Source organism: Gavia stellata, chromosome 18 (assembly GCF_030936135.1).
Source record: "Gavia stellata isolate bGavSte3 chromosome 18, bGavSte3.hap2, whole genome shotgun sequence".
Taxonomy (NCBI): Eukaryota; Metazoa; Chordata; class Aves; order Gaviiformes; family Gaviidae; genus Gavia; species Gavia stellata.
The window spans coordinates 16,781,750-16,802,416 of record NC_082611.1 but is presented as its reverse complement, the minus strand read 5'-3'; the positions used below and the strand labels follow the sequence as shown (position 1 = coordinate 16,802,416).

General features: G+C 46.9%; 1 protein-coding gene across 5 annotated transcripts; it reads left to right on the top strand.

The window, feature by feature from the left end:
- The first annotated feature begins 1,251 nt into the window (after positions 1-1,251).
- LUC7L (LUC7 like) lies at positions 1,252-20,557 on the top strand. 5 transcript variants are annotated; one of them, XM_059826295.1, is made up of 12 exons: positions 1,252-1,312; positions 3,249-3,343; positions 8,397-8,495; positions 9,194-9,304; positions 9,994-10,137; positions 10,582-10,758; positions 11,604-11,692; positions 16,176-16,205; positions 16,985-17,149; positions 17,638-17,675; positions 18,615-18,630; positions 19,675-20,557. In XM_059826295.1, exons 1-12 carry the CDS (start codon positions 1,252-1,254, stop codon positions 19,814-19,816), a joined length of 1,167 nt encoding a protein of 388 aa, XP_059682278.1. In that variant the 3' UTR covers positions 19,817-20,557. The 5 variants fall into 5 exon arrangements, with proteins under 5 accessions (XP_059682278.1, XP_059682280.1, XP_059682277.1 ...); XM_059826297.1 differs by lacking the exons at positions 17,638-17,675; positions 18,615-18,630 and adding an exon at positions 18,228-18,289 and having other exon boundaries at positions 19,675-19,709; XM_059826296.1 differs by lacking the exons at positions 1,252-1,312; positions 17,638-17,675; positions 18,615-18,630 and adding exons at positions 2,125-2,154; positions 2,446-2,529.
- Positions 20,558-20,667: the final 110 nt, after the last annotated feature.

Here is a 20,667-nt window from a genome sequence, read left to right as displayed (position 1 = left end):
TGACAGCTGGAGGGCACAGGATGGCGGGGGCCTGACACAGCGCCCGGACCCTGTCACCACCTGTGCCGGCGATGCTCAGGGGGTGGGACACTGGCCATCGGGGTTGGGGACGGCCAGAGCCCTGCTCCAGAGCTGCCCTGCCTCCCGGCTCTGGGGGTGACTGCAGCTCCTGGTCTCCTCCCTTGGAGCCCTCCCTGCCACTCTGCCTGCCCTCAGCACCCTGCACCCTGGGCTGAGCACCCTGCACCCTGTCCTGAACTGTCCCCCGGTGCTGAGGCGGGGTCCCCAGCCCCTGGCATGGTGCAGCACTGGCGAGGAGAGTGCCAGCCTGGGCACCGCTGCCACCCACCGCCCTCCCCGGGCCGGCAGCCCTGGGGCACCCTGCGGGGACAGAGCTGGGCACCAGCACTGGCTCTGGCGCGCTCCCTTTCCCCTCTCCAAACACGCACACCAGCAACGCCAGGGCCGGCGCAGCAGCCGTCCTGCCTGGGCACCGCTGGGCAAACATGGCGGGTGGGAGCTGATAAGCCACGGGCACCCTTCGGGCTGCTCCCTGACGTCACCTGCCATGGCCTGCCCGCCCGGCACGGCACGGCTTGGCACGGCTTGGCACTGCTTGGCGTGGCCTGGCACGGCTCGGCACGGCTCAGCAGCCGCTGCGGCCCGGCTACTGGGCCCACACTGGTCAGCCCCGGGAACTGGGTGCCGGGGAGCCCAGGGGCAGCACTGTTGATGGGGGCCGGGCCCGCCGCCCAGCGAGGAGCCGTGCTGTGGGTGCCCCCAGCCCGTCCCCCGGCCCGAGGCCTCACCATCCGCCACTGCGGAGGCCTCCCGCTACGGCGGGGGGGCCGGAGCAGGCGGCCCGGCGCACACCCGCAGGCTGGGGCCCTTCGGCGCCAGTGCGGAGCGGCTGCCGGGCCCCGTCAACCCGAGCCCCCCCGCCCCGCTCCGCCGCTGCCAGCCCCGCGCTCCGGCCCCCCCGCCCCGCCCCGCTCCGCCCCGCCCCGCCCCGCCGCTGCCAGCCCCGGGCCGGTCTGACGGGAGCCGCGCCCCGCCCCGCCGGCGGACTACCCGTCCCGGCATGCCGCGCGGTGGCGGGAGGGGCCGCTTCCGCCCAGCGCCCGCCGCGCGCCGCCGCCGCCGCTGAGGCCGGAGCCGCCGCCGAGGCCGCCGCCGCCGCCCAGGCCCAGGCCCAGGCCCAGGCCGGAGCCGCCCGCTCGCCGCGCCCCGCGGCCCGGCCCCGCGCCCGCCATGTCGGCCCAGGCCCAGATGCGGGCCCTGCTGGACCAGCTCATGGGCACGGCCCGGGACGGTGAGTAGGGGCGGGCGGGGCCTGCAGGAAACGCCGCGGCCTGGCGGCCGCCTCAGCCGCGCGGGACCCGACCCGACCCGGCCCGGCCCGGCCCGGCCGCTGCCTCCGCTCCGGACCTGCGGCGCGATCGGCATCCGCCCGCGCCGGCGGGCCCGAGCCGGAGCCCCAGCCCGCCCTGCTGCGGCCTGGCCCCGGCTCCGCCGAGCGAGCGGCGCGACGGGCGGTGCGGGGCGGCCGCCTGGGCGGGCCGGCGGAGCGGGCTCGGGCCTCGCCGCGCCTCGGGGCGGCCTAGCGAGCTCGGCACAGGGAGCACGGTAGGGGTAGGCCTGCCCGGCGGAGGAGCCCGCCTCGCCCCTGGCCCTAGAGAGCGCCCGGCGTGGCCCAGCCCCGGGAGGAGCCCGGCGCTCCGGGCCCCGGCTGCCGCAGAGAGGTTTTAGGGAACGCTCCGTGCCCAGGCCACGCCGTGCATACAGAGGCATGTAGGTAGGTGTGCCTGCAGGAGCCGGCCGTTGTAGTTGTTGTCCAAGAAAAGAAATGTGACAGCCTGTGCAAAATGTGTTCCCGCTGTGGTTTGTATCTCCCTTCTGCGACTTGCTGAGTACTTAAATTCCCTTTGGCACATTAGCAGGGCTGTTCAGGTACTTTGCACTTTGTTTCGTAAGTGAATAAGTGCTTTTCTTTCTTTGTGTATTGAGTTGCTATTGAATTGCTTCCCATATTTTTATTTCATACAAACTGAACAATTGTGGCCCCTCTATTTTATTTATAAAGGTTCAGTGTATCTTTGCCTGCCTACATCAATCTGCAAGGGAGTTGCAGAAAAGCCTCATGTTCATCGAGCCGTGAGTCACAACCAATTTTTAAAGCTGTTATAACAAAAAAAAAAAAAGTGTTTGCTTTTTTTTTCACAAGTAACTTTAAAAGTGTAGCTTAGAAAGAAAAAAAAATAAATAAAAAAAACATTTTCAGTAGACACAACATTATTCCTGGATGCTTGCGAATCCTAAACTATATTCATACTTTAGTATTACACATACCTGTGTCATATACACAGATGAGCTTTAAAATTGTCACATACCATTACCACTTTGCCTTTACTTTTATGTATCATTCCCCTGACTTCCTTACTGCAGGTGTGGGCAAGAAAACTTTTCCTTTAAAACTTTTCAACAGTGGGCATAAAATTCTGCAGCTGAGGTCTTGAAGAATGCAGATGGGTATAGTATATGTTGGAGCTCGCAGTGTGTATTGACTAACTTTGTTTCTTTTTTATTTTTTATTTTTTTGCTTTTCTGATATTGTCTTGTTTAAGTGGCTCCTGAGTGTAAAATGTCTTCTGAGGGTGGGACGTGGGTGGGAAGCACGCTTGGTGTTCCAGGCCAAGACCTACAAGATTCGTCTTTGCACGGCCTTGGAAAGCACACTGCATATTTGGTTTTCAAACGAAATGGACTGATGTCTTAATTATCAGACGAGCAAATAGCAATTGCCTGTAAAAACTGTCCAGCACAGCCCTGTTTTGTGATTCATGGCCCTCTGATAGTGTGGGTTTTGGTACCTCCTGCCCGTTCCTCACAGTAAAAAAGGGGGGGAAAAAATAAAAGGTTTTGGCTGCGAGCCAGACTGTCTGTCTCCTTTTTTCTCTTCTGGCTGTGCTGTCTCTTTATATGGATGACAGGCCTTGGACGTTACTTGGCTCGCCAACACTGTGTTTAACATGGTGTACTGGATGAATAAATGCTAAAACAGTGTTTGTTGCCAATTATAAGTGTTCCAGAATATCCTGTTACCCTCTGAGCTTTTTTTGAGTAATTTTGGGGAGCAGGAACATCAAGTATTTTAATCTGCATATTGAGGCGAAATGATCATACCGACGTCTTTGTTCTCCTATCGGTATTCTAATGTCTCCTTATTTAAAACCACAAATGAATTTCAGGAGATGAAACCAGACAAAGGGTGAAGTTTACAGACGATCGTGTTTGCAAGAGCCACCTTCTGGATTGCTGTCCTCATGATATCCTGGCCGGAACAGTAAGTATATTCTCTGTAATAAGGAATTCTGGTGAGGCAGACATTGGTACAGCTCCTCAGGGCTCATCTATGCATCGTAGGTAACTTCTAGGAGATATCAGACTTTCTGTGCCCAAGGAACAATCACAATTTTAATTTCCCTTTTGGTGACCTGTGTATGGAACTGCTGAGATCAGGAGCTCTCAGAATTCTCTTGAAATGTTTTTTCCTCTCACAATCCCACGTGAAGTTGTAAGATTATTTCTCTTTCAGCAGTTTGAAATGGCTAGGGCCTGAAACTTGCCCTGTGGAGTTGCAAGACCGTAGCTAGCCTGCTGTCCTGGACTCTCTAGTTCACTGTTGCATCTTCAGGTTAGCAAGTTTATTCTCACCAGCTGCAGTAATCCTTAATCCTTGGAGTTTTTCAGTATCCTCTCTCCAGCCATGTGGTGTGTTCCTGATGGAATGGCAGCTTTTTCATCATTACTGGTTGGCGTCCTAACGGCAGGTTGCAGCTCAGGCTGACTTTGTCTTTAGAGTTGGTTGGCCTGAGCAGTGTGTCACTCTGCCTGACTGGTTTGAAACAGCTGAGTTGGCTCCTTTGCTGCTGCCCTCTGGGGACAGAGCTGGCCAAATTTCAAATTTAAAAATTTTTGGCTCACATGCTCTCTCTGAGAGCAAAAGGTGACATGGGCTTTTAACAGCGAGATCTTGCAAAGCAGGTATTCCATTTGGGTGCCCAGATGAAAGATGCAGTCCGACTTTCAAAAGAAAATGGTGCACGTCTTTTGTAATTGTTGCTGTATTACAGAATTGCAGGATGGAGATGAATATGGATGTTTGAAATCCCATCTTTACCCTCACTGTTTGACTGTAAACACTGTGGCGATTCACATTGTCCATTCACTTAACCAGATTGTGTAAAGATACCGTCGTTATTTATAGCCCTTCCTGCTGTTATTTCAGGAGCTGGGTTTGAACCAGTGGGTTACCAGCAAAGGGGAGGGCTGGCACTCCTTCCTCTGTGTCGCTGCGATAGCAAGACTCCGTGGCAGCACTACTAGAAAGAACTTCAGCGAAAGCTGCCTCAGCTCTGAGCACTCAGACTTTAGCTTCTCAGTGGCTACTATTGCAGAATAAGATTGGAAGTTGAATACCAATCTCTATATATCTCTATATTTATTTTTTATTAATTTGAAGCTCAGATTATTTTCCAGCAATCGCTCCATCAGCCTCCCTATCACCTCACTTCCATTTCAGAATTTTAAAGCTGCTTAAATCATCTTCTGCCCACCTCCATCCTTTGTGCAGGTCACTGTGGTTAGGGTATGTTTTTTGACATGAGATTCTGCAACAGTTTTTTGGGGCCCAAATGGTGTTTTGAAGATGCAGGCTGCCTTCTGCCTCTTCTGGCACATTTCCAGGAAGAAGGTGAACGGTGAGTCGAAGGGGTTGAATTAAATGATGTGTGTGACTGTTGGAGCTAGTGCCAAAGCACGGAGGAAGTTGAGGAAGTCTGAGGTGTTTGGATGCATTGCGAGTCTCCTGGGGCAGAGAAGCACATTGAGAAGTCTGTTTCTCTTGCTTCTGTTGTTACTTGTCTGTTGTTCCTTGTGAGTTGTCTCTTCCCTCTTGCTGTGGAATTTGCGCTCACAAATCTGCACAGGAGTAGGAAGGAAGGCAGCTTCTGTGCAAGTGATCTTGTAGATCACTCAAATGATCTTGTGGTGGCCTTTAAGTGGCTGTGGAGCTCTCACTGCTGTTAGCAGGTTCTTAGGGGCAAGAAAAAGTATTGGTGCCACAGATCTGTGTTGAAAGAGCACATGATGTCCGGAACGGGAACAGCATTTTGGCTGTCAGCGCTACCAGCACAGAATGAAACTTAACTGGAATGTGCAGGCTTTCCTCGTGATCTTGGTCAGGTTCACTGCCATCTTAGAGTGCTCCATTAAGGGAAGAGCTGTGTGGGTGAACCAGCCTTAGCTGAATGGGGTAGCATCCATCTATGGATGTGTATTATTGCAGAAATCAGGACCTTGGGTCTTTTTGGAAACTTCCAACAGATGGCTCCAAGCCTTCTGGTGCTGGTTGTGTTGCATGCTCCCCCTGAAGGCATTGTTACTGCGGCATCCCTCATGTGTGCAGATATTCCTTAGTGGGAGGCTGCTTGGAGACGAGCAGGAAGCTGGATCCCTTGGGTAGCTGGGCTTAGTGAAATGTGATGGAGTCCCATTCGCTGACCTTCAAATGCAGTGTAAGAGGAGGAATCCAGACTGTAAGTAAAGCTCTGGAATATTCCCGAGTGCTGCGGAAGGCCTGCTCATGTTTGCTTTGTTTAGGTGGGCCATTGTTCCTGGTCATAAGAGCCTTTGGCTCTGGAAACTTGTCTAAACTTATCACTAAATAAGCTGCAATGGTTCTCTTTTTCCCCTCCATGGGAAAGGAGGAAAATTCTGGGAGCATGTAAGTTAGTTTAATACGCACACGTGCTGTTATTAGGGACTTGTCGCTAGATTGTTAGCAGCCTGCACTGCGTTAGCTTTGCAGCTAGCGGTAAACATATTTCTGTCAGTGGAAATACTGCAGCACATTCGTACATGGCATCAGCTGGTAATCCTCCTGAATTTCAGCTCCGCTAAGAAGTGGACAGATGAGTCTGAAAGCTGCCCAGGTAGAACATAGCTTGGAAATTACATTCAGGAAATTAATTGTGTCCCCCACTGGGAGTTAGGAGTGAGCCGAAATCTGTAGGTTGCAGGATTGTTTCGTGGGGGTCTGTGCTTTCCTTTTTTACTTGGGCGGAACTCTGCAGCTCTAATTACTATAAAAGAGCCTTCCTCTTGGAAATAGACTTTCTGGTGAGTTAGCAGTTTAGCGGAGATCATAAGAGATACCTCAGAATGTGGATTGCTCAGCAAATGTGAGCAGGACTAATTATCAGTGGCATCTAAATGTATTAAATCTTTGTGTGTATGGGGGGTTAAGTCTTTACTCAGGCTCTACTGGTTACCTGTCTCAAACACCTGTGTTATAAACCAGCCACGGGCGTTGACTGGAGCAAGTCATGGTCACTGCTGGAAAGGGTGAGTATTTGATGACAGGCCTGCCTGAGATGAGAGGATTCTTTGAGACAAAAGGGCTAGTGGTCTTACCCGAAGTGAGCAATACCTGTGAAAATGTCCGTGCACCTACATCATCTCGAAGCACGTGGAGGAAGACTTGAGGTTTGTATGCTGGTGAGACCTGAACATTCTCCCCTGGAGGAAGAGGTTGAGAGATCCGTTGCCTTTTAACAAACAGGGAGGGTAATATGGAGCAGGCTGTCGGCTCTTCTGAAATTTTGGGTTGGAGCCTCTTCTCTGAAGTGGGGCTAGTGGATCAGCTTGCAAGAAGAGTTCAGATAAGAATACTTATGCTCTTTGAGAATCACATGGAGTATCACTATTTTCTCCCTATATTGGAAAGGGATCTCAGTAGAATGACCATAAGAATAAAAGGTTTAAGTCACATCGTGCTCTGATGTTGTGGAAAGTTATTTTTCTGGTGAAATAACAGTGGCTCGCTAGGATTGTTTGAAGAGGCTTGCCTGAAGATGAACATGATTAAGCTCTGAAGGTACTGAACGCTTTTTTTTGTAGGCATTAAATTTCCACCATTAGAGAGCTCAGCAGGACTATTCCTGGATGCAGTGTCTGTTTCTGTAGCCTGCTGCCTGTGGCCTCCTGTTTCTGGTAAATCTGAGCAAAATGAGGAAGACTAAATAGTGGCAAGTCATCTGGAATTGTTTTCTTTTTTAAAAAAAGAAAAGCTAATAACACAGGTAACCACTGAATACCTGAGCATTACCTGGTGGAGCTTGCTTTAGTTGCTTTGCTTCATTCTAAACACTTCATTGCTGCTGTCTGAGTGCATTGCTTCACATAGGTGTCCTTGGCACCCCCAGCTCTAGTTTGTGATGTTCTGCAGGGATTCTGTGTTGATGCCAGTTTAGCTGTATTTAAGTTTCTCTGCAGTTCAGTGAGTTGACACCTGTTGTGCTGTGTTCAGGTTTGGGCTTTTTGGGACTGGTGGTGACTGGGAGAGAAGAGGATGGCTGGCTGGGGTGTTCCTTCATGCGATGACATGTACCCTGCCGTTGGTACTGCGGCTCACACTTAGGCCTTTTATTGGCTTTCAAAATGTCATATTCTTGTTCTATTTTAAGAATAAGAGAAGTGTTCTGTGTTGCATATTGATAATGTCGAAATGCAATTTCCGTGTTTTGAGAGCATAATTAACTTTGGTTCATGTGGCTGTTTACTGCTAGGTCAGGGAAAAATAACAACTTTAAATAGTATCAACTGCAATGGGAGTGAAGGGCAACATGCAAGTCAGAGCTTTCTGGGAAGGGAGATGCTCTCAAGAAGTCTCTCATTAGATGGGCTTATGTGTAGGAATTAGCTTTGCTGGGCAGGTTTTAAATTCCAGGCTGCAGCTGAATGTGGGAAGGGGCTAGCTGTGGAATTATGAGTCTGTTTTTGCTGAGCGTGGGTTTGTGCTTTTCTACTGGCCATACGCCTTATTCCCTTAAGTCCACTTGTTCTTGAAAGGAAGCATTCTGTCTGTGTTGTGTAATTTGGTATCTTTCAGTAAGTTACTAGGACTCATCTTGGCACAGATGTGCTTTTCCAGGTGAGCTTTAAACAGGGCACAGAGCTCTATGTTTTGCTGTGCTGTAGCTCTGTAATAGGAGACATTTGGAGTTAGTGCCTGTTGAAGCAGTTGCTGATGCAGTGTGCTGCGCCTTCCCGGCTCCCTCCCAGTGATTCTAAGGCTGTGCTGTGACCTAGAGCAGGAGTAGGACTGGACTTAAAACATTTGGGGTGTTTTAATCTTGTTCCAGGAACACCTAGAAAAGGAGTTCTACTAAGCGTGTGGTTCTTCTGGTTAGTTCTGTTACTGACAGGTTAAGATGAAGCTTTTCTTCCTAAAGAGGCTGTATTTTGATATGATACAGTTGGCAAGAGTTAAGTATCTGCTGCTTGTTGCCATAATGGAGGGTTCTTATATTGACTTTCCTTTTTCTTTTCAACAGCGAATGGACCTGGGAGAATGTACAAAGATCCATGACTTGGCACTGCGAGCAGATTATGAGATTGCAAGTAAAGAGAGAGACCTGTTTTTTGAGCTGGATGTGAGTACGGAGAAATTTTTGTTACTTTTGTGGAAACTGCCTATTGACATTACTTGGCTGAACAATAGAACTCAGTGGGCATTTCAGCCAGCGATGTTATTTGATGTGTTATCCGACAAGAATGTGCAGCCCCTTCCCCAATGCCATCTTGATTGCTGACTTAAAATTGTAAAAGTAATTATGGTCCTTGCAACCCCATTATTCCAGCTAGCTGGGAGGCTCCTCTGGCATTCCTTGCATCCCACACTTGCTGCTCTGTTCCAGGTCATTGTAACCTGGTGGCCTGTCCCAGAAGGAGATTTGACATTAAAAGCCTTCTGCTCTGTGGTTTCATTTTTGCCAGCTTGAGCTTTCTGTGATGGAATAGATCAAATGGAAGAACAATTCTGTCTTCCCTTTTCATGTTATTCCAGTGCTTTTGTCATTGCACCTGTTGCTCATGTGTTGGAAGTTCCAGTGCACAGCAGTCTTCATGTGAGCATTCTGTTATGTGTCAGAGTAAAGGAACTGTGTCAGGTTCCAGGCAGATGACAGACTTAAGGGCAAGGATCAAATTTTACTTTTTCTGCAAAGTGTCTTTTTTTTTTTTTTTTGAGGTTGTGCATTAGACAGGGATTGCACCAGCTAACTGTTAGTTGTCAAAGCCACATCTGGCATGGAGAGCATCTTTATTCACAGTTCTTTGTCTGAACATGCAGGCGATGGATCACCTGGAATCCTTCATCGCAGAGTGTGATAGGAGAACAGAACTGGCCAAGAAACGCCTGGCTGAGACACAGGAAGAGATCAGTGCTGAAGTGTCTGCAAAGGTATTGTCCTCTCATTAAATGTTTGTTCTGCAAGTCTGTGTGATAGCACTGCTGCTCTTTTGTCTCTGACACCATTGATCCTGGGAAGTTAGGCTCCGCAAAGGCTTGTGGATTCCAGCCATCCTCCTCAAATGTTGCTCTGGCCTAGTGACAAACTGAACGCTTCTATGGCCCTCTGAACCAGTAAAACATGAACTCTAAAATGGGTTGCTTTAGCATGGCAATAAAGCATATTGGTTCCCCCCCCCCCCCCCCCCCCCCGCTATTCAGGGTTATTGTAATAGCTTAGAATAGTAAATCCATCCTATGATTGTTTTCTTTTCACTTAGTAAATGCTCATGGAGTTTCCTCTTTGGGAACTTGCTTCATCAGGACAATACAAAGCATTTCTGAAGCTGGTTTTGCGCACTCTATCCTGTCCTGCAAGCCAGAAATGTGCCACTGTTTGCGGCAGAACAGATGATGTCCTCTCCATGTCTAGTTTCTCTCTTAGCTATGTGTCTGTGACTGCATTGCCTGTACTTGGCCCACCAATCCCTTTTTGTTGGGACTCCTTTGACTTTCGGAAATTTATGGTCATCTTCCAACAACTGCTTTTATTAAACAATATTTTTTAGAGAAAAAGGAAAAGTCATCCTGCAAGCTTTAGCAAGTTTTTTGTCTTACTAAAAACACACTATTCTCTTTAGGCAGAGAAAGTACATGAGCTGAATGAAGACATTGGAAAACTCCTAGCTAAAGCTGAACAGCTGGGAGCTGAAGGAAATGTTGATGAGTCTCAAAAGATCCTGATGGAGGTGGAGAAAGTCCGAGCAAAAAAGAAAGAGGCAGAGGTATGGCCTTGGTTCTCCTGTGGATTATAATTGCGGACTGAGCTAGGCTTAGTACATGACAAACAGCTGGGCAGTTCCTACCTCTTTTCCTATTTTCCTATGTTGCCAGCACCTCCTTTTTCAGTTTCAGCCACGTGCCAGCAAGCAGTTGGCAGTGTGGTGTCATAGATGAAGAAAAGCTTTTTAGAAACTTATATCTAGTGAAGAGAGCTGACTGGGGCAGGGCAGATTCGTCCTCTGAAGAATTTAGTCACTAGTCACTTGCAGGGATAGACTGTCAGGTTAGCTGTGCTTGCAGAGCGTTTTTTACGACACCTTCTTTATACTGAGGGTGTGTTTTTGATTCTTGGACGTGGCAGGGCAATTCTTTGCAGGGGTTTCCCTGGAGGGTTGTGACTATGTAAGGGTTCCCTGACATTTGCCTGTTTTTTTGCCTCCCTTTAGGAAGAATACCGAAATTCTATGCCTGCCTCCAGTTTCCAGCAGCAGAAGCTGCGTGTGTGTGAAGTCTGTTCAGCATATCTGGGTCTCCATGACAACGACCGGCGTCTTGCTGACCACTTTGGAGGCAAATTACACTTGGGTTTCATTCAGATTCGTGAGAAACTGGATCAGCTGAGGGTAATCCTGTCTGTTTTAAACCTTCTCCTTGTAGTTCTGAAGACATTCAACATTTTTATTAAATTCGTACAGGATTCTTTGCAGAGTCCTTGTTAGAAGCCCAGAAATTTCTGATTGCAGAATCCCTGAAACTTCAAATGGAGGTTTGCATAGCCTCACATGTTCTGTAATTTCTGGGTAACTAAATAAGTACCCTCAGAATCAGTCAAACCAGACTATTGCTGTCGTTTCTTCCTTAAATACACGCAACTGTACCATTGCTCCTTTTAATTGATTTGGCTGAAATTTGTCACTGTGGGTTTTTTGACTATTGAAGAGCTCTTTGAGATCTCTTAATGAAATGCTTGAACTGAAGTTTGATAGTGCTGTCAGGGAAGATGATCTTCAGTAGCTGAAGCAATTACAAGTTTTCTGGAATGGTTTGTAACGGAATTGTGGTGCTGGCCTTGCTCTCAGAGACCTTTAGACTGCTCAAGTAACAGTTGTGATTCTTGTGCCTTACTCACTAGGCAGTATACTGAGGTCCGTGCCTCGATTGATCGTTGGCGCGAGGCCAGAGCACTGTTTCACTGTCTTCTGTATGCTTGTGGTGAGACAGTCCCTTGCCTCGAAGCTTACGGGCTTGTCTCTTAGAGCATAAACACTCAAAGCAGAGAAGGGAGTGGCATTTCTTGCACTGATGTATGTTAGTGAAGGTGTGAGGAAAATGAGAACCTTGATAGAGATCTTGACTAACACATAAAATGCAGTGAAATGGTTCTTTGTCTTACTAGCTGGATAGTCTCCCTGCAGATCTCTCTGACCTGTTACTGTATGGCTGAAATACGATGTGAACTTTTTTCTAGAAAACAGTGGCAGAAAAGCAAGAGAAGAGAAACCAGGATCGTTTGAGACGGAGAGAGGAGAGAGAACGAGAGGAGCGAATGGGCAGACGGTAAGTGGAAGCTGATAACTGGTTTGTGAAGTTGGTTTCGAAATAGTCTGATTTCTTGTATCTGAGCACTGCAGAAAAGTGGCATCTGCTGCTGGAGCAACTGTTGGAAATGCTCCAGATGCTGTGTGAGCACCTTGGCATTCAGTTAAAGATGAAAACAAATGCACAAAACCCCCACCTTAGAGTATGTGTATTGTTTTAACCTCCATTGTGTATCTGAAAGATGTGAGCTCCCTGTAGGCTTCAGGCTTATATCAGTCTAGTCCCTGTCTTTGGGAATCTGGATAAAATGCCCTCATCCAACATGTGAGTGGGAAGGTTTAAGATGATTGAGGGCTAGGTCTGCTCAAAAGGCACCAGTCACGCAGAAATTCCCTGGACAGCCCTCCTCCTAGGCTAGGTGGTGACGGTAGAATGGAGCTGGTATCCATGAGCCAGATGTCGGGCTGCCTGTCTTGCTCAGAAACTCTTCTACAATAACAGCGAGGTGTTTTTGGCACAGCTTTGGAAAACACTTCCTAGGGGATCCAAGGGATCCCGAGGAGTGGCTGCTTCTGGTGGTTGTGGCCGTATGTGTCACCTTCTGCTCATATGTGTATAGTCCTTGAGCGGTGGGAGTGGCTGCAACATTGGTATTCTCAGGACAAGCTCTTCTGCCTCTTGCCAGCTGAACTGGAAAAGCTATTTCTTATTTACTTGAACTGAACAGGCATCTCGTGTGTAAACAGCTCAGTTAAACAGCCTGGTGTGGAGAGGGTGGTTATTTGCAATGGTCAGGCAGAGGAAGTGGCTGAGGAGGAATGCTGTTCTCATTATCACAGCATCTCCCCAGTTACCTCACTTGTTTCTCCTCTTGTATTTCTTGCATCAAAAAACCCAACCTTGCTGCCTGTGGAGAGCTCTTTTTGACCCTCGGTGTCAACTGAAGAGTATGTTTCAGCCGTCCGCATCTTCTGAGGCATATGAGATACCTAATTGCAGTATGCTCTAAGATGATGCTGGCTTCTGGCTATACGTTTCTGGAAATGCTAGTAAAAAAATACCAGAATCAAAGGAGCTTGGTTTTCTGTGGCTTGGTGATTTTGGTGTCTTGTGAACATGTAAACCCCAAATAGTTATGTGTTCTCCAGTTAGGGTGTTTTATGTGGCTTCTCTCTCCCTGCGGATTGCCTGGTGTCATGTGAAATGCCAGTTCATGCTGCAGCTTTCTCCTGAACTGCTGCACTTCGTGTAGAGCCTCACAACTTTGTGGCATCCATGCAAGATTGTCAGTAATGCAGTTATATTTGGGAGCTGCAGAACCTGGAACTGGCTGATGAGTGCAGGAGTTAATTGAAAGGGACTGATGTATGCTGTTGCTACAGACAGAAAGATGGAAATGAAACAAGAAGTGTCTTTCCATGGAGCTGCTTTGTGGCAGGCTCTTTCTGACCCACAGTGCAGGACCACATTTAACCTGGACGCAGTGTGTCTGTCTCCGTGGTGCCTCTTCTTCCTGGAGTTCATTTCTGTGTGAAAATTGCTCAACAGAGTTGCCTTCAGGAAGAGTTCTCTGGATCTCCCCAAAATGCTGGCTTTCTTCCTCCTGTGGCGTGTCTGTGCTTTTGTTTTTGTGTTTTGGTTTTTGTTTTATTTTTAATCTCAATTCGTGAGAGTTAAGGAGCCTCTTGTGTTCACAGGTAGCCCATATATGGATGCATCTGATAAGGGGTTTGAAGATCACTTTTGAATATTTAAGGGTTTAAGTACTGCACTGAGTTGGCCTGAAGTCAGAGTTCCTGCTGGTTCCATGTGTGGCAACTACTTAGAGACTGTGACCAGCCTTTGCTCTCACTCTGTATGGAGGCATCTGTACGGTCCTCTGTTCAGATACCAAAGAAAAGCATGTTACAAAAGAGCCAGGAGTGCCATACAGAGGAGGTCAAATTATTTGCCTCTCTAAAATGAGAACTTGACTCAAAGAAGGAAAATAGTTTTCCCAGTGGACCCTTACTGTCAGAACTGGGACTAGAGCCCAGATTTCTCGATTTCTCAGCACCTTCTCCTCTGGGAGCTGTGCAACACCATGCTTACAGGAGCATTTTTCCATCAAAAACTTATCAGTGACTTCTACTGCCTTTCAGACTGCCTCTCTTAAGCACAGCTTGATACTTGAAGGAACCACAGCAAATATATTGCCTTCATAATTCTTCTTGTGTCTTCATATGCAGCATCTTCATGATGTTACTCAGTGAGAGAAAGCGTAATGCCTGACTTTGAGAAGTCTTTGGTAGCTTATAGGCACTATGACCTAGTATGGAAACCTGTAGATTCACTTGTGAAACTCCAGCTCTCGCAGACTTTATTAATTTGTCAACTAAACTCTGATTTCCACATAGGAATAAGTGAACTGGGTTGTCACCCCTAGTGGCAAATAAAGATGAGTCCTCTGTCCCATGTTGTTTGGTGTTGCTGGTGACTGCGGGCTACCCAGTAATCTCTTAAGACTGAAATTCTGTGGAGAGGTGGCATGCTTGGAAGAGCAGACCTTGGTATTTGCTTCCAGAGTACACTGGCAAACAAGACTAGGTGGAGTTGCCAAATGGATTTCCTTTGTAATAAGTTGGACAAAACACAGGTTATGAAACTCAACACATAGCCTCTGTGATGCAGGGACAAAGAAGGGGCGGGGGGAATAATAAATATGCTCAGCCTCTTACTTCTCTTGACAGCAGTCTTCTATTGTCTCCTGCTGTATACTGATTCAGGCTAGTAAGGGAAGTGCTGTTTTGTTGGATGATTGCTGAATTCTGAAATCTAGTGTTAGGGAGCGATTATCGGGAGTTTATTGTGCAAACTTATGCTCAGATCATAGGTGTGGAAGGGCAGCCAGGTTTTTCAGGGGATATGGAATGGCTTTGTGTGGATGTGTGCACTGGTGGTTCAGAATAAAGTGATCAGGAGGAAAAGAACATTAAGAACCTCAAGTAATTACAACAACCAAAAAAAAATTCAGCTGCCTGCCAGGCATCTACAGGAGGTCCTCCTGCTCTGTCAGGTTCTGTTACATGAAAAAGGAGGTGTGTGGTTATTGCCTTGCTCTCCTGGTTTGCCAGCTTTTCCTTCATCTGTGTATTGCCTCAGCACATGGTTCATTTGCCTGACTCCCAAGTTCAGCTCCACCTTGTTTACAGTCTTTCTATCTGCATTCCTTTCTAAATTTTGGGTGTTTTTTTTCTTTCTGCCATGATTGAACAATCCCATTTCATTGTGAAGGAATGTCAGTGCGCATTGATTCTCTTAATCTTGTTTTATCCAGGTATGGTTTTAAATGATATTATTAAAATCGATGCTTCTCTATTGCTTTTTAAAATTCTATCTGTGTGTAACTTTCAGCCGCATCTCCTGTTACAGTGCCAGAACAGCTCTGTGGCTGTGTAACTGGAACATCCCTTGTGAGTCTGTATGCAGTGGGGAGATGGGAGCAATTACAAGAGTGAGTCTCTAAGTCATTAAACAAGGAGACTGGCTGCTCTCAATTAAAGCAAAAAGAGACCAATCAGGCAGTGTGTGAAGTTTTGGTATAGGTTGGCTTTGAAATGTGGCTGTAGAGAAAAAGGGAGGGCGTATCTTTCACATGGAGTGGTATTTTAAGTGGTGCTGACTAATGGCGCTTCAGAAGTTGAAAGAATTGCGACATTGTTATTTACAGACTGTCAAAAGCTAATGCTTACAGCGTTGAGGTTAGAGTGCTGTACATGAGCTCTGAAGCCATGGAAATGTGAGAAAGAATAGTGAGGCTTGGATGATTGTTCTCAAGCTGCTTTCTAAGTCTGGGATGAAGGATTTTCTGTGTATCTCAGTTACTCTTCTGTAGTAGTTCTTCCCTTGTGTCTGTGTCCCCTTTTTTTTGCCTAGCTCATCTTTCCCAAACAAGAAACAAAATAATTGATGCAAGTTTCCATCTAATGTTTGTTAAATAAATATGAGTGAGAAAATCCTGTATTTTCTCTTCATTAAAACCTTTTTAATATGCAGCTACCTCAAAGGAACCAAAATCAGAAAACTGTCAAGTGTCTTTCTGACTGGAGAGTGGCACTTTTTTTTGAAAAATTTAGAGTTGATCTAATTGATGTTAGACTGCAGAGGGTAAAATGTATATGTCAAATATGCGCAGCAAACTTAAAGTTGGAAAGGTTCGTTGTGGTGTTTTATTAACAAATTAGTTTGTAGACCTTTTCTGTTCTGACAAGCAGCTCTGCGTGTAGAAACTGGTGTTTCTACAAAGTTCTTCAGTTTTGGACAAATACCCATTCTCTCCACCCCCCAAATTGAAGATAATTAAATGTTTTAATGGTTTTATGGCAAGCTTTTTTTTAACTGACATATTACTTGGGGTATTGTTGTGTTCCTGTGAAGAGCTGCCAGGGTTAATGGGTTGTTCTGTTGAAAACCCACTGACTATATCATACCTTCTCTCACTTAACTCTCCTCTTCTTTCTAGGTCTGGATCAAGAAATAGAGATCGTCGAAGGTGAGTGTGCAGTTCTACAGTTCTCGGAAATGCCTATTTGTGTTTCTGTCTAGTTCCTGAGCTTTTTCCTGTGTCTCACAAATGGACTTCACTCAGTGCCCCAGTCTCTTTGTTTTGCTCCCTGAAAGAAAAGGGAACTACCACTTGGGCACCTCAGCGGTGCTGTGCCACTTAATGTCACCTATTGGGCTAGAAAGCAGATGTTGGCTAGCCCGGTCAGGGCAGAGGGTGCTGTGTGCTCCTGAGTATGAGTCTAAGAATGTACTTGTGCCTTTTTCAGTAAATACCTAATATACTTTCATAGTTTTAATGTCTGACATATATATATAGCTCAGATGTAAAAATACAGAGCTTTGAGGTTAAAGCCCCCACATCTCTGTGAAGAGCTTGCCTTAACGGTATGACAGTATTCTCTGTGGTCACGTACCTGGAGATCTTCCTCTCTACTATTTTCCATATATATTGACATCCTTTGTTTTGTTTTTAGAGCAGATTGAAACAGATCTGCTTCTAAAGCACAGTACTTTCACAAGGGAGACTCTCTTTTGGCAGACTGCCATACGGGTTAGGGTAATTTCACATGCCACTTACTTTGGCCTCTCTTCTACTTATACAGGCCTCACTTTGACTGAGGCATGGTTGGTAAGCTCTGCTCTAGGCATCAGCACATGCTTACATTAACGGTGGGAGCTCTTATATAAGCTTCCCAGCAAATTGAATTTACCCATCCAATGTACAGACCTGTCTCCTGAGTCTGAGGCGATCTGTATCCTCTTCAGGTCACGGTCTCGGGATAGGAGGCGAAGACGCTCGAGATCGGTTTCCCGTGAACGGCGGAAGTCTCGCTCCAGGTCCCGAGACCGACACAGACGCCACCGGAGCCGTTCCCGCAGCCACAGCAGAGGTCACCGACGGGGGTCCAGAGACAGGAGTTCAAAACACAAGTATGTATTCCTGACACAAGTGCTTCTGGAAAGGGGAGTCCTTGGCATCGCAGTGAGCCTCCCCAGTCCCTTAGAGCGAGCAGGAGTATGATCGGTTTCTCAAGTTAGCAGCTGCAGTGTCCTGTACCAGCTCCTGGGGCAAAGCAGGATTTCCCAGTGGCCATTTGTAGATGGCCTCACATGAGAGCAGTAGGGCGGTAACTGTACAGTGAGATCCCAGCTTGAGAGGATAGTCTAGGAGATAGAACTAGTTCCCTGATTTGCAGTGCTGAGCCTTGAGAAATTGCTGGTTTTCTTGTATGAGAAGCAGCACAAAGGCCTGCTTGAGCTAACTGAGCCTCCTCAGGCCTGTAACAGCCAAGTAACTGAGAGGCAGTTTTGACGTTACATTTCTATGGTTACCTTCTGCTTCCCAGTTTATTTCAGTGCTGGCACGGGGAAGGAAATGTATGATTTGGGACCTGGGGGAAGCCTTCTGTTCGGGTAAGAAGGCGGCTGGTTGAGAGAGAGAGACAGTTCTTTAGGAGTCTGCACTAGAGGGAGGGGGAAGAGGCAGCCAGGAGGAGGAGTATAGCATTCTCCTGTCGATGAGGAGAAGCGCTATAGCCCAAAGAAGGGCTTTCAGTCTCTTCTGAAACTCGGCAAAACGTTCACTGTGTTGGAGGAAGGAGGAGGCAAGCATATGTAGGAGTATTTGAAAAATTGAAAGGAATCATTGTGTTTCCTTACAGCCCTCCTAAGCCCAGGAGCAAGTCTATCACCAGGTGCTTGCTGAAGTTAGGACTGGCTTTTTTTAAATGCTCCTAATTAATAGGGGAGTGCTTTAGCACTGTCTCACCTGATTAGGCACCACCACTCGAGTACAATTCTAGAAACAAACCTACTGTTGTGTGTCTTGTGTCACTTTAGCTAAGGGGTAAGAACAGGTTTTAAAGATTCCTGATGAAGGGGAGGGAAATAATGGTCTGAAAAAATAAGTCTGTTAATAATTGAGGGGGGGATGTAAATACTGTTGATTCTCCAATGGCTGAGATACTAAAGTCCTTTTTTAAATCTGTCTTGAACATGAAAAATAAAGAAAAGAAGTTTGGACAATTAGGAAGTGAGGAAGACCCTGTAATAACTATTACTAAAGAGCAGGTAAGGGATTACTTCGAAAACCTTGACCACATTCAAATCAGCCCATTGAGATTGTAGGGGGATTGGCTAGCTGACATACTTCCACAAAATTACTGAGACCAGGATCAGTTTAAGAAAATAAAACAAAACCAAGAGAACAAACAGAAAAGCCCTCTTCCCTGAAAGAGTGTAGCTTCTGTTTTCACCTCGAGAATTAATGAAACCTGCATTCAGGTTCTGCTGGTCTGAGGTCTCACTTGTATAAAGAAATGGAGAGCCAGGATCACAGGATCTGGAGATCTCAGGGTAGGAGGACTAGGGGCAGCAGGCATTGTTGTGGGAACAGGAAAAGAGTTAATCTCGTCAGAAAGACTCAGGTTGTCTTCTGGTTAAATGACACAATTTAATGAAAATGAACTGGCTCATGTGATACGGAGGGCTGTAAGGTCTTAATATATCAATTGTGCAGTATTTCCAAGCCTTACAATCAGCATGAATGAAAGCTGGAACCGCTAAGGTACCTGCCAGGTCCTCTTCTTGTGACTGTAAAGAGAAACCTGTGTGTACTGAGCCCTAGAGTAAAATGTGCTGGCTCTGTGCGATCTGAAAGCCTCTGCCTCGTTCTGAAAGGGTATGGGCTGCTAGAGCTCATTCAGGATCAGCACCTTTTGAAGGCTGCTGGTCGATAAGGTGGCGTGAATCACACAGGAAAAAAGCCTTTTCAGATTGGACCTAACATGAAAGCCCTCTGCTTAATTCTGTGTGGGCTGATACAGCGAAGCACCGCTGAAAATCTGTAGCTGTCATTCGGGCAGGCTGTGAAAAGATTTGCCCGTGTTGTGGGCTGTGAATATAAATCTGTATCATCCTGGCTTTGAACCCAGGATGCTGCCAAGGACAACGCTTGTCAGGATGCAAAGTAAGAAAAAGCCCAGGGCTGAGCAAGCGTTTGAGTCTAAAGAATACAGTTGATATTTAAAGCAGTTGAGCAGAAAGCCACTAGCTTAGAGCATAATGAAAAAACACTCTAGAAGACACAATCAGAGCTGAGTGATAGACAAGGAGGAAACCGCGGGCACTTTAGTATGGCCTAATAAATGAGTAAGGGGCCCGGAGAAGACCTCAGAGAGCCCCTGTGGCAGCAGCTTGAAAGGATCACTCTAACGAGAGAGTAACAAAGGCTGTGCCATGCACTCAGCGCTGCGTTCTCTTGCATAAAGCTCAGAGAGGGACCAGGGTTGCTGTCTTGGGGGACACCACTCCCGACATCGCAGTAGCTAGGCACATTTCTGTAACAAACTTGTGTTATGCCACAGCCCTATTAGGGAAAGATGATGTTATTTTGTGCATATTTGAAAATTCTTTTAGTTGTGAAGCTTATAGCGACGGTTTACTTTGTACTTCAGATCTTCTAGAGATCGATCTTCAAGAGAAAAGTCACGAGACAGAGAGAGAAAAGAGAAGAGCTCTTCTGAGAGGCGGCACGAGAGCACAAATGGCAAATCTCGTTCCAAGAGATCAGAAGAGAGAGAAGCTGGCGAGATCTGAACTCAAATGATCTGTGTTGCACTGTAAATAGTCTGATAAACATTCTACACAAAGCCTAAATTTCCCATTTATATTTACTGAATACAACTCATCTTTTGTAGTTTGGAATTTTTATTGTTTGGCAGATAGCTGTGAGTTTGTAGAGACACAGAGTTACGTACTGTTTAACAGGATTTTGTTTTAGTAGGAATAAATAAATCTGGATGGATCGTTGTCAATTCAGGCCAGTGGTTGACACACTGTGTTTGTCCTGACCCAGCGAACGCGGCAGTCAGGGGCAGCGCTGTGGTCGGAGACCTGAGCTGCCGTGATGTTTGTAACACTTCAGCCCTTTCCAAAAGATCTACCTGACCCTTTGTGAGCACACCAGTAGCACTGGTTCTCACTTAATTAATTTTTCCTTCTGTTTATATATGTTAAAAGAAATCAGAAGTGGGGTTTTTTTCCTTTTAGCGCTTAGCCACCTCATTTTTATGTCTCCAGCATTTGAGAGTTGCCTCGCTATTCCAGCTAAGACATAATTCGGCCCCGATCTGTCTATTTTGAAAGCTGTTCATCTCTGTGAGGATGACCAAATCAGCTGGAGGACATTTCTAAGATGGGCTCAAGTCTGGTTTTAGTACCTTTACAGATCAGATACTGGGTGTAAACAAAATGGTGGAAAACCTGGGCTGATTTCTTCTAGAGAGGAGTACAGCTGCAGCTAGTCTGCCTGTTTACTGTGCAGTCCGGAGTCAGAGCTTCCTCGACGGGGGTTTCTGACTTGCAAAAAAGCCTTGGTGTGTGGTTTTGGGGTTTTTTTGTGAATGCCAGTCAGGCAGAAGGCGGCCAGGTGGCAGAGGTGACTCTGG

Bases quoted from the DNA above. Each gene is read 5' to 3' on its own strand.
- LUC7L (XM_059826295.1), top strand. From the start codon at position 1,252: ATGTCGGCCCAGGCCCAGATGCGGGCCCTGCTGGACCAGCTCATGGGC. The intron at 1,313-3,248 runs GTGAGTAGGGGC...AATGAATTTCAG, and splicing joins CATGGGCACGGCCCGGGACG to GAGATGAAACCAGACAAAGG. The intron at 3,344-8,396 runs GTAAGTATATTC...TCTTTTCAACAG, and splicing joins ATGATATCCTGGCCGGAACA to CGAATGGACCTGGGAGAATG.